We start from the raw sequence: 13,911 nt of genomic DNA, 5'->3' as shown, positions 1-13,911 counted from the left end.
ATCTGCCCTTGTCTTTATACTCTCTCTCACACACACACACACCCACACACACCACACCTCTGTGTGTGTGTGTGTGTGTGAATCGATAGTAAAGTATTACAGCTGTGTAATGACCACGAGCAGCGTGTCTCTGAACGAGTAGGCAAATCCCCCAACCCCCCACCCCAACCCCCCCGTCCCGCTCTGACCTTCGTATGCTTTACAAAACTGTAGATTGATCGTTCATCAGATCACAAGCTCTGGGCCAAATGTATTGGCACCCCACAAAATGTCGAAGCCCTAATTACGCCCAGTACCCATGGGATGATGAAGCGCTTCAGGGCCACACTGTAATGAGAGAGTGAATAAACTGTAGATACAACGCTGCTTCTACCCCATCACTTTATTACTATATTTAATTCATTAATTCATAGTCATTTATTTTCTTTATACAAATATAAAGTAGGGGGGCACAGTGTCTTAGTGGTTAGCACGTTCGCCTCACACCTGCAGGGTTGGGGGTTCGATTCCCGCCTCCACCTTGTGTGTGTGGAGTTTGCATGTTCTCCCCGTGCCTCAGGGGTTTCCTCCGGGTACTCCGGTTTCCTCCCCCGGTCCAAAGACATGCATGGTAGGTTGATTGGCATCTCTGGAAAATTGTCCGTAGTGTGTGATTGTGTGAGTGAATGAGAGTGTGTGTGTGTGTGCCCTGTGATGGGTTGGCACTCCGTCCAGGGTGTATCCTGCCTTGATGCCCGATGACACCTGAGATAGGCACAGGCTCCCGGTGACTCTAGGTAGTTCAGATAAGCGGTAGAAGATGAATGAATGAATGAAATATAAAGAAAGAAAGAAAGAAAGAAAGAAAGAAAGAAAGAAAGAAAGAAAGAAAGAAAGAAAGAAAAGGGGAACGAATAAAAGAAAGAAAAGAGCCCAACAACTAAAGTTGACAGAATAAAGAAAAAGGAAAAGAGTGAGGAAATAAAGATTAAAGTAAAGCTGTGGTGTAGATGGAGTTAATGAGCTCAGTGTTTGGGGTGAAAGACACAGATGAAGCTGAACTAAGTGCTGAATCCTGAACTTCTGCATCCAGAAGCAGAGCAGAAGCTTTTAAAACGTTCTGACATTAAATTTGACTCACGCAAATATTTACGTTCTCCTGACAGAAATCTTTAACCCTGAGATTTTCCTCTGAAAACAATCCTCATTATTTATTTTATTACATTTTTTTATTTCATTTAATTTCATTTAATTTGACGACTTCCTCTTTAGTTCTCCTTATTAACATCTGAAACGGTGTGAAAACATCAGCTGCCGTCTGTCTCGTTTTTAACAAAGTCAGAAGTGAATTTGTGTTAATTAACATTTATCACTTACTTTTTATCACCTACTAAAAAAAAACCTGTGAAACAAAATTAAAGGGAAATTAAATAAATTAAAAGCTGCCTCATGCTTTTGTTTTTTATTTTAATAATTCATATTTATATAATTATTATAATAGTTATTTAGTCATACTTCTGCACTTATTTTTTATATTTTTTATATTTCATGTGTGTGAGACTGTGAGCATGTGTGTGTCTGTGTGTGAGTGTGTGTCTGTGACTCGGTGTGAGTTTGAGTGTGTGTTTGTCTGTGTGACTCTGTGTGTATGTGTTTAAGACTGTGTGTGTGTGTGTGTGTGTGTGTATGACTCTGTGTGTGTGTGTGTGTGTGTGTGTATGACTCTGTGTGGGTGTGTGTGTGTGTGAGTGTATATGACTCTGTGTGAGTGTGTGTGTGTGTATGACTATGTGTGGGTGTGTGTATGACTCTGTGTGTGTGCATGACTCTGTGTGTGTGTATGACTGTGTGTGTGTGTGACTCTGTGTGTGTGTGTATGACTGTGTGTGTGTGTGTGTGTGTGTGTGTGTGTATGAGATTGTGTGTGTATGACTCTGTGTGTGTGTGTGTGTGTGCGTGTGTATGACTGTGTGTGTGTGTGTGTATGACTGGGTGTGTGTGTGTGTGTATGACTGGGTGTGTGTGTGTGTGTGTGTGTATGAGACTGTGTGTGTATGACTCTGTGTGTGTGTGTGTATGAGACTGTGTGTGTGTATGACTCTGTGTGTGTGTGTGTGTGTGTATGACTGTGTGTGTGTGTGTATGACTGGGTGTGTGTGTGTGTATGACTGGGTGTGTGTGTGTATGACTGTGTGTGTGTATGACTGTGTGTGTGTGTGTGTGTGTGTGTGTGTGTATGACTCTGTGTGTGTGTATGACTGGGTGTGTGTGTATGACTGTGTGTGTGTGTATGACTGTGTGTGTGTGTGTGTGTGTATGTGTGTATGACTGTGTGTGTGTGTGTGTGTGTATGACTCTGTGTGTGTGTGTGTGTGTGTGTGTGTGTATGAGACTGTGTGTGTGTGTGTGTATGAGACTGTGTGTGTGTGTATGTGTATGACTGTGTGAGTGTGTGTGTGTGTGTGTGTGTGTGTATGACTCTGTGTGTGTGTGTTTACCCCCAGGATTGTGAGTCACACTGAGGTGTGTGTCAGTCAGACAGACACAGTGATGTTTATAAATATCTGCCGTATAAAACTGTATAAATTAAAGCTGAGTCTGATGTGATGGTGTGAACAGATAACATTCCTAATCTTTGGAACACCCCACGGAGCTGAGATCATCCTTCTCCACTGCACTCGGAGCCGTTAGTCACCAATCCTACGTAACGAAAAGAGACGCTTCACTGATCCGCTTTATTTCAGGCAGCGCACTAACATTGTCAGTGTTAGTAATTAACACTTACGCTGTGAACATACGGCTTCCTCATGCGGGTCTTACAACAACCCTCTCTGTAATCAACACCTCAACACAAGTACAATAAGTATAAATAAACACACAAATAATATCATGTGTAAAGAAAAACACTAGGAATTGAACACAACTCGTAAGATATTACATATTAAAATAAACATGTTAGTAAGAATATAAAGTAGCTGTTAAACGTGTGAAACGTGTTCAATAGAGAACCCAAAACAACATACTGTGTGTTCATCTTAATTATAGAAGATGAGCACAATCATTACTATCTGTTGTTGTTGTTGTTGTTGTTGTTGTTGTATACTTTGGTCTGTCTCACTTTATATTGCTATAAACAGCAATGACATGTGACATGGAGCTTCACTGCCCTCTGGTTCTGGTTGTTTAATGCTGAGGTTCTTTGTCCAAGCTGCTTCTGGCTGAATGATGCAGTGTTTAGAGGTTTGGTGGTGTTTGTTCTTGGTGTGGTGTGAATCATAGCTAGTGTGATGATGATGATGATGATGATGATGATGATGATGATGATGATGTCAGGTATCAGTGGATCTGTGATCAGGTGAATCATGTCAGTTTGATCACAGCAGCAGCTTTGAGAAGACTCATGAACATGACTCAAAAGCTCTAGCTGTTAATTCAGCAGCTCAATCCAGAAGCCACCTTTTTAATCTACATCTCAATTCATTACCCAGGAATTTGACCGAACGCCTTACGGCACTTTCTCACCTTTAGCTTTGTGAGATTAGTGTAAATCAGCGTGAAATGGACACTTAAACTTAGCTGTTCTTTGAGCAAATAGAAAAAAAAGAAAACTTTACAAAGCAAAACATTTGCTGCTAATGAATCGTTCTGGAAGAAAAATTCTTGACTCTCTGTTGATCATCTTGGTGAGAATTGGATAAAGTGGACACTAATAATTCAGCGATTTTTGCTCTGGTTTGATCCACAGGGTAGAGATGAAGCTGGAACATTTTTCAACTTTCTATTTAAATGTAATAAATGCTCATAAGATACAAGCAGTGAGTAATGAATCACATCTGTTTTCTTTCACAGACGTCTGAACCCTCTTTACAATGGAAAAGCTGCTCGTCTGCCTGTTGGTCATTGGAATGGCAGTGAAGGCCCAGATCTGTCCGAAGCGCTGCATCTGCCAGATTTTATCTCCTAACCTCGCAACCCTCTGTGCCAAAAAAGGGCTTCTGTTTGTGCCGCCCAACATCGACCGGCACACGGTGGAGCTACGGCTTGCAGACAACTTTATAACCAGCGTCAAGAGGAAAGACTTTGCCAACATGACTAGGCTAGTGGACCTCACCTTGTCCAGGAATACGATAAGTTTCATCACGCCTCACGCCTTCGCGGACTTGGAAAACCTTCGCGCCTTGCACTTGAACCATAACAGGCTGACTCGGATAGGGAACGACACGTTTAGTGGCATGTCCAAGCTGCACCATTTAATTCTCAACAACAATCAGTTGACTCACATCCATCTGGGGGCGTTTAATGACCTTCTGGCTCTGGAGGAGCTGGATTTGTCCTATAACAACCTTGAAACCATACCCTGGGAGGTGATTCAGAGGATGATCAGCCTTCATACACTCAGCTTGGACCACAACATGATTGATTACATTCCAGAAGGCACTTTTTCCTTGTTACAAAAACTCAACCGACTGGATGTGACCTCCAACAAGCTTCAAAAGCTTCCACCAGATCCTCTGTTCCAAAGGGCGCAGGTTCTGGCAACATCTGGAGTGCTTAGTTCTTCATGGTTTGCCCTCAGTTTTGGTGGAAATCCTTTGCACTGTAATTGCGAGCTGCTCTGGCTTCGTCGACTGAGTCGTGAGGACGATCTGGAGACTTGTGCAACTCCACCGCACTTATCTGGACGATATTTCTGGTCTATTCCAGAGGAGGAGTTCCTGTGTGAGCCACCTCTTATCACGAGACACTCTCAGGAGATGAGAGTACTCGAGGGTCAACGTGTAACACTTCGATGCAAAGCAAGAGGAGATCCTGAACCTGTGATCCACTGGATATCACCTGATGGCAAGCTGGTCTCAAACTCCTCTCGTACCATTGTTTACAACAACGGGACCTTGGATATCTTGATCAGCACAGTGAAAGACACTGGATCCTTCACTTGTATCTCTTCTAACCCAGCCGGTGAAGCGCACCAAACCATAGAACTTATCATTATCAAGCTCCCCTACATCAGCAACAGCACCAATAACATCCTGGAGCCGGATCCGGGCTCCTCAGACATCTCCACATCCAGTAGAACTGGAGCCAATGGAAGCAACCACACAGCAGACTCTAAAGCGAGCTCAGATAAGCGTGTGGTGATTGCAGAGGCCACGTCCTCCACAGCACTCATTAAATTTAACTTTCAAAGGAATATTCCTGGAATTCGCATGTTTCAGATCCAGTACAACGGCACCTATGATGACTCTCTTGTTTACAGGTGAGCGAACGCCGCCGTCATGCTGCTTATCATTGAAAAAAGGTATTTTCTGACTGAAATCTGTGATGACTTGCAACGCATAAGAGATGACAATGAATACACTGCTTTTAGAAAGATAGATAGATAGATAGATAGATAGATAGATAGATAGATAGATAGATAGATAGATAGATAGATAGATAGATAGATAGATACAACTTTATTGTCATTGCATAGTACAGGTACACAGCAACGGAATGCAGTTTGGCATCTACCAGAAGTGCAAAATGTAGCAGTCGTGCAAAAGTGCAGATAAATATCTAGCATATTTACAGCAAGTGGTATAATGTTGCTGTCAGGCGGAAACCTTGTATGTCCAAATCGGTCAATTTCATATTTTTTCACATATCGATGCTATTGGTCAGTCCCCACGTGGGTCTGTTATTTTTACAAGTTATTAACCAATCTAAAGTCTTGAAAATAGCTTGAGCGCAAATCTCATAACTCCATTGGACACTTCAACTGTCCACCTCTTCCTCACTCCGTGGGAGAGCTTCACGGCATTTTTCTCCTCAAGAAGAGTCGCAACGAATCAACACGTCTTCTGAGGTAAATGTCTTCAAAACACTGGGCTCAAAGAAAAAAAAAATCTTGACCCCCGCTAGTTCTGGTGCTCGTCTGAGGACAGGAATTTAGCGCAAGACAATCCACTGCAACGCAGACTAAACCCTGTGTACTGCAGATAAGGTACGGCGTTTGTTTAATGTCCTGAAATAACGGTTTTGGAGATACGAGGATTCTGTCTGACAGCGATGATATATGAAAGCATATACAGTGAATAAATATAAAGGCTATAACAGTGCAGAGATGTGTGTGTTTATGTTCTAAAGAAAGAATTGCTAGCTCAGGGGTTAAGTTGTTGAACCAGTGCTTAGAAGGTTGTGACGTTGAATCAAATAAAGAATCAAACTGGCCACCAAATTAAGTCACTATGATGTAAATACACATGAGATCAGCATCAAATGAGTTGTTTACACATTTCTTACTTTTGTATTGAACAGTTTTGGGTCTGAAGTCAAATTTTAAAAGTTACTTCAACATTTAAGCCAATAATCACACTGAGACTTGCCTGATTTTATTCTAAGAAAAAGTTCCATGAGGTTTTTTTTCAGTAGCTGTTTATAGCATTAATCATTGTGTCATATTTATTTAATGTCAGCCCTGAAAATATTTTGTGTGTAGTTCGAACCTAAATGTACATTTTTGTGTGACTTATTGTGTTACACTCTCAGACAGTGGAGCTGGAGTCAGTTCTGTTCCTCACTTTTGTGTGTTTTTGCTGCTCTGATGATATTTCACAAACATTCTAAAAAATCAAGATGGCTGACACGCAAAACCGACGACGTTAGCGTCTCTCGCGCGATTTGTCTTAAGTAGTTTTTGCTAACTGATAAAAAAGTCCTCATAATGGAGGCTTCTGGACCTCACAGTGTGGCTCGGTGCTTACGTGATTGTGCAACCACAACTTTTAATTAGACATAGGGCAATAATGGCAATTAACTTAATGAGTGTGGATCGTCTTCATTGTTAAGTGACTGAGGGATAATTGAACCCGAATTAGCTTTAACCTTCGACAAGCTTGTTGTTCTTCCTCATTAGATTTTATACACAGCTTATAACTTCCCTCTGAACCCAAACGTTTCAGTGAATGAACAGCGCTGTTTCCAGTTACAATCAAAAAGTGTTTATATTAATAAAGAACAGCAGCTGCAATTAAGTTGTCAGAAGTAAGAAGTAAATGTTCTAATAAATAAAGCTCATGGAGATCATTGTGTGTTTCAGTGTTTCACACTAAACGCCATCTGCTACTTATAAACAATAATATTACAATTAGTAATGTTTTTACTGTAAAACTATTTAAATAATCAGAGAATTAATTAGAGACAAACAGCCAAAACAACACAACTGTACAGAGAGCAAGGAGGTGGTGTGTAGAGCTGCGTGTGGAGTTGTGTAGAAAGTTGTAAATAGAGCTGTGTGCAGAGTGGTATAGAGCTGTGTGTAGAGTTGTGTGTAGAGTTGTGTATAAAGCTGTGTGTAATGCTGTGTACAGAACTGTGTATAGAGCAGCAAGTACAGCTATGTGTAGAGTTGTGTATAGAGCTGTGTGTAGAATTGTGTGTAAAGCGGTGAGTAGAGTTGTGTGTAGAGTTGTGTATAGAGCTGTGTGTAGAGTTGTGTGTAGAGTTGTGTGTAGAGCTATGTGTAGAGTTGTGTGTAGAGTTGTGTATAGAGCAGTGTATAGAGCTGTGTGTAGAGCAGTGTGTAGAGCTGTGTGTAGAGTTGTGTGTAGAGTTGTGTGTAGAGCTGTGTGTAGAGCTGTGTGCAGAGTGGTATAGAGCTGTGTGTAGAGTTGTGTGTAGAGTTGTGTATAAAGCTGTGTGTAATGCTGTGTGTAATGCTGTGTGTAATGCTGTGTACAGAACTGTGTATAGAACAGCAAGTACAGCCATGTGTAGAGTTGTGTATAGAGCTGTGTGTAGAGTTGTGTATAGAGCTGTTTGTAGAGTTGTGTATAGAGCTGTGTGTAGAATTATGTGTAAAGCGGTGAGTAGAGTTGTGTGTAGAGTTGTGTATAAAGCTGTGTGTAATGCTGTGTGTAATGCTGTGTACAGAACTGTGTATAGAACAGCAAGTACAGCCATGTGTAGAGTTGTGTATAGAGCTGTGTGTAGAGTTGTGTATAGAGCTGTTTGTAGAGTTGTGTATAGAGCTGTGTGTAGAATTATGTGTAAAGCAGTGAGTAGAGTTGTGTGTAGAGTTGTGAATAGAGCAGTGTATAGAGCTGTGTGTAGAGCAGTGTGTGGAACTGTGTGTAGAGCAGTTAATAGAGCCGTGTATAGAGTTGTGTATAGAGCTGTGTATAGAGTTGTGTATAGAGCTGTGTGTAGAGTTGTGTGTAGAGCTGTGTGTAGAGTTGTGTGTAGAGTTGTGTGTAGAGCTGTGTGGAGAGTTGTGTGTAGAGTTGTGTGTAGAGCTGTGTGTAGAGCTGTGTGGAGAGTTGTGTGTAGAGTTGTGTGTAGAGCTGTGTGTAGAGTTGTGTGTAGAGTTGTGTGTAGAGTTGCGTGTAGAGTTGTGTGTAGATCTGTGTGTAGAGTTGTGTGTAGAGCTGTGTGTAGAGTTGTGTGTAGAGTTGTGTGTAGTCGCCCTGAATGCACTTTCTTTCTAAAAACCCAACACTGTAATAAAAACAGCAATTACTGCAATATAAATATAATGTATAATATAATATATAATATAATAATATAATATAATGTATAATATAATGTATAAATATAATGTATAATATAATATATAATATAATGTATAATATAATGTATAAATATAATATATAATATAATATATAATATAATGTATAAATATAATGTATAATATAATATATAATATAATGTATAAATATAATGTATAAATATAATGTATAAATATAATATAAAAAAATAATGTATAAATATAATATATAATATAATGTATAATATAATGTATAAATATAATATATAATATAATATATAATATAATGTATAAATATAATGTATAATATAATATATAATATAATGTATAAATATAATGTATAATATAATATATAATATAATATATAATATAATGTATAAATATAATGTATAAATATAATGTATAATATAATATATAATATAATATATAATATAATGTATAAATATAATGTATAAATATAATGTATAAATATAATGTAGGCTCCATCTTCAGCTCTGAACCCCACTGATTCTTTAAGAGCACAGATTTAGTGTTTTTTTTTGTAAAAAGCAGATTTTCAGTCACAGCTCAGAGAAAAAAAACACATCATTCTGGGTCTTTAAGTGCTTCTCGGCGTGGCGTGGGGCTGCTGATAATTGCATTGAGAGTGTTGTGCAATAACCATCAGTCTGTCTGGAGGGAAAAAAGCCCTGGATCACTTGCATTAGAGCTCTAGAACGTTCCTGAGCCGAACTTCAGGACTCACCGCTCGGCTCCTCTGCTGAGGGAAGGATGAATACACATATAGACGTCTTTTACTAAACATGGGCTAAAACTTCACCGAGTCTAGTCTCCAGTCGAGCAGCTCTAAATTATAACACACTCTTTTGTCTCAGTAATATGAACCATGTTTAATGCATAAATCCACCTTCAAACTTTAGCTCATTCTTTTAGCTTTTTAATGCTAAACTGGTTGTCATAAGCGTCTTATATCTGAAGGTAGTAAACACGTCTCGTCCGACTGAAGGAACACTGTGCTGTTTTATTACCTAAATAAAATCCTGTAATCGACTCAATCAAAAGAGTCAGTATTTCAGTAAAAGTAAGATCTGTTCCTGAATTTGAGCTGAAGATCAGAGTGATGATGAAGCAGAAAGATCTACAGGATCTGCTGTGCTGCTGCTCAGGGAGCTGAAGGGAAAGTTCCAGGATTAGACACTGGACATGAATCAATAACGTAGATCAGATTTCCTCTGTGAGCTCAAGATGCAATGGAAGGAAGAAGAACAGAGGGAGTGAGGGAGAGAGAGGGGGGGAGAGAGGGAGAGAGAGAGGGGGGGGGAGGGAGAGAGAGAGAGAGGGAGAGAGACAGAGGGAGGGATGCTGAGGTTATTATTATAACTTTGTATAAAAAAGATCTTCATCATCTGTCAGACCTTCAGTAGATTAATAAAGACCTTCAGGCTCTAACGTTGATGAAGGAGTCTGTAGTGTTGGAGCTTTGTATCATGACGAGCTGCGTGTTTTATCTTATAAACAACCTGAGAGAGAAAAAGTGTTTTTAACTGTTATAATGTCAGTGAGAAGAGGAAGGAACACACACACACACACAGAAACACACACACACAAACACACACACACACACACAAACACACACACACACACAAACACACACACACACAAACACACACAAACACACACACACAAACACACACACAAACACACACAGAAACACAAACACACACACACAAACACACACACAAACACACACAAATACACACACACAAATACACACACACAAATACACACACACACACACACACACTCATACACACAAATACACACACAGCACAACTGTCTGAATCTCATCTGAATATATAATTAACTTCCAATATAATGAACTTATGTCTCAGTCAAGTCTCACACACGTCTCACACATCTCACACACGTCTCACACATCTCACACATGTCTAACACACATCTCAAACACGTCTCGCACACGTCTCACACATCTCAGACACATCTCAAACACGTCTCGCACACGTCTCACACATCTCACACACGTCTCACACACGTCACACACATCTCACACACGTCTCGCACATGTCTCACACATCTCACACAAGTCTCACACACGTCACACACATCTCACACACGTCTCGCACATGTCTCACACATCTCACACACATCTCGCACACGTCTCACACATCTCACATGTTTCGCACACGTCTCAGACACATCTCACACGTGTCTTCATCATGTCTCTCACTCGTTAAATCTGATCTCTGAAGCAGAGAAGTGCAGCGGCTGTAAATCTGCTGATCTCTTGCCGTACCTGTGTCACTGTGCTATCACTCCCAGAGCCTTATTTCACTTCACACACTGAACAATGGTGTCTCTTATCAAGCAGCCACACACACACACACACACACACACACACACACAAACACACACAAAACACACACAAACACACACAAAACACACACACACAAACACATACACACACACAGCCTCACTCCACCTGGCTTCAGTGAGACACACACTCGCCTCATTCAGAGCGCTGAAAGGGTGCCTGTGCATTCAGAATACACACACACACACACACACACACACACACACACACACACATACACACACACAAAGTGGAAATGGGTTTAGCCGCTAGCTAAGCAGTCGGTCTGAATGAACGGAGATTGTGAAGAAGAATGAGTTTGTGATTGGAGTGGAGTCGGTGAATTCCAGTGTTCAGTCACGTCTGTGTTAATCGTCTGCTCTGATAACGAGACCTGAACGAATTAATGTCAGTTCAGTTATTATTGTCAGAACTAATCAAAAGTTTAATCATCTCACATTTTACAGAGTAGTAACAGAAACAGAGAACAATGATATTTAGTGACACCTGATGAAACGGACTGTGACACACACACACACACACACACATACACACACACACACACACACACACACACACACACACACACACACACACACACACACATTTCCATCGTTTACATTAACGCAGATATAAACCTCTGTTCTCTCATCAGCTGAACTATAATTAGAGCGGAATCTGATCTGTCCTTATCAGTCATCTTTACAAAATTATTGGCACCCCTACTGTTAATAACTCCTTTAGTGTTGGTGAATGAATAAATTGTAGAGGATGTTTGATATTCTCAGGTGTTTGTAAAGACATTTATTAACATGCTGTGTGGATATTTATATCTATATAATGACTTAATGACCCTGATTGGGTTTGATGACGAGGTCATATAATAAACAGGAACATTATTTATTTATTTTTTCAATCTACAAACCTGAATGTTTTGGTTTTTCCACACAGAATGATCCCACCGACGAGCAAAAACTTCCTGGTGAACAACCTGGCGGCTGGGACTCAGTACGATCTGTGCGTCCTGGCCATCTACGATGACGCCATCACGTCCCTCACGGCCACACGCGTCATCGGTTGTGTTCAGTTTACCACCGAGTCCGAGTATCTCCGCTGCCACTTCATGCAGTCTCAGTTCCTTGGAGGAACCATGATCCTGATCATCGGCGGTGTCATAGTGGCCTCCGTCCTTGTCTTTATCATCATCCTCATGATTCGCTACAAGGTGTGCATGAGCGGCAACCGCGCCAAGGGAACCGCCTCTGCAGGGGTGCAGCCTGATGCCGCCGCCAGTCCCTCCGCAAATAAAGAAGGCGCCGTGGCTCCCAAGGGTGGGGACGAGTGCCAGAAAACCTCCGCTCCTGGATTCCCTGATTCTCTCACTCAGTCATCAGAGACTTCTCTTCCTGATTGTTCTACCGAGACGTCTGTGGTGAGCCAGAGCTGGGACACGGGAGGATCCTCGGGGTCCATCAAGCCCAAACGAAGACCAGCGCCAAAGCCGGAGGAGAAGACTGAACCGGCGCTTGGCACTGACACACACAACACCAACCGCAACAACTCCAAAACACCGCTCCTGCGTTCCGTTCCTCCATCAGGCCCCGCCCCGTTGTTGCCTTCTTGCTTCAGGGACACTCCCATCCTGAGGAGGGCGCCGCCTCGTCCCTCCATATCCAAATATCTCACACTGCCGGTGGAGGGGACGCGAGCCGCACCACGCAGGTTCTCGCTAAACGAAGACTTATCCACACACCACTGCTACAGCGTTAAGCCTGGGAACATTCGGTGTAAGAGGAGTGTGTCTATGAATGGGATGCTGGCTAGTGTGGAAAACTCGGATAAAGGCGTGTATTCCAGTTCAGAGTGGATCCTCGAGAGCACAGTGTGAATAACTAGCTAGTGTCCTTCATTGTGTGTGTGTGTGTGTGTGTGTGTGTGTGTGTGTGTGTGTGTGTGTTAATGATTTTTTTTCAAATTCACATGAATTCTCATGATCCAGTTGGTGTGTAATGTTGACAATTATTAGAGGTTTCAGATTTCAAACTTCATAAAGCACCGTTTATAAAAATAACTCGCATCACGTTCATGCCATAGAATACTTACGAATCGCACGCGCGTGTGTGTGTGTGTGTGTGTGTGAGTGTGTGTGTGTGTGTGTGCGTGTGTGTGTGCGTGTATTTGCATGTGAGTTTTTTTTCATCTTGTTCTAACAAAATTGTATTGTTTATTTTATTATTATTTCATTTTTTTTTTTTAAATGTTTTTAAACTCAACTTCTCTGAAAGCTTGTGGATAAGCAGGATTCTCGCTTGCCTTGAGGAAATTTCCTCTTTCTGCTCATTGCGCTGACAAAAAAAAACACGTCAGTGCCTTCTTAAAAAAAAGAGAAAAGAAAAAGAAAAGAAAAGGAAAGAAAAGGAAGTGCTCCGGCTGATCGAGGACCACATGTGACCACACTGAGGAATATTTCACACAAAAAGCCTTTCTTAACCTTTCATTAAAGGGAATAACATTTCCTGTGTGCAAGAGACACACACACACAAACACACACACACACACACACACACACACACGGTACTAAACACTCAAACAAACCGGACCTGTTATTAAAGTGATATTTTTTAAAGAGAAAAAATAAAAACAAATCAAAGTTTTTTTTTCTTTTCAGTGACATTGATATTGCCTTAATTTGAAGGCATGAAATAAAAAAAAAAAAAAGAAAAAGAAAAGAATAAGTGTACAGTAAGACAACATCTACTGTGTTGGTATGTTGTGTAAAATAAACTAAAAAAGAAACAGCTGTGTGTTTGTCAGTGGTGTTATAAAGGTGTTATAAACACACCCAAAGAGGAATAAAGGAAACTAAGTCTAAAGTGAAATATTCCTCCTTTTTTTATTTGTGAATCAGTGATTTTATAAATGACTCCTTTTATTTTGTTTGTGAACTTCATTTTCTACAGTTTTGTGTTTTCTTTTTTAATTAACAAACATTTCTGGTAAAATATTCAGTTAATATTTAATTCATTCATTCAATTTA

The 13,911-nt window shown here is 40.7% G+C and overlaps 1 protein-coding gene across 1 annotated transcript in view; it reads left to right on the top strand.

The window, feature by feature from the left end:
- lrfn5a (leucine rich repeat and fibronectin type III domain containing 5a) overlaps positions 1-13,592 on the top strand; it is a 45,390-nt gene extending 31,798 nt beyond the window's left edge. Inside the window, exons 2-3 of the mRNA XM_060880566.1 lie at positions 3,829-5,236; positions 11,826-13,592. Coding sequence (XP_060736549.1) covers positions 3,849-5,236; positions 11,826-12,762 — 2,325 coding nt within the window. The 5' untranslated portion in view covers positions 3,829-3,848 and the 3' untranslated portion in view covers positions 12,763-13,592. The remainder of the gene's footprint in view (positions 1-3,828; positions 5,237-11,825) is intronic.
- Positions 13,593-13,911: the final 319 nt, after the last annotated feature.

The sequence above is a fragment of the Tachysurus vachellii genome, chromosome 10 (assembly GCF_030014155.1).
Source record: "Tachysurus vachellii isolate PV-2020 chromosome 10, HZAU_Pvac_v1, whole genome shotgun sequence".
In the NCBI taxonomy this organism is placed as follows: domain Eukaryota; kingdom Metazoa; phylum Chordata; class Actinopteri; order Siluriformes; family Bagridae; genus Tachysurus; species Tachysurus vachellii.
This window is presented reverse-complemented; position numbering and strand designations above follow the sequence as displayed.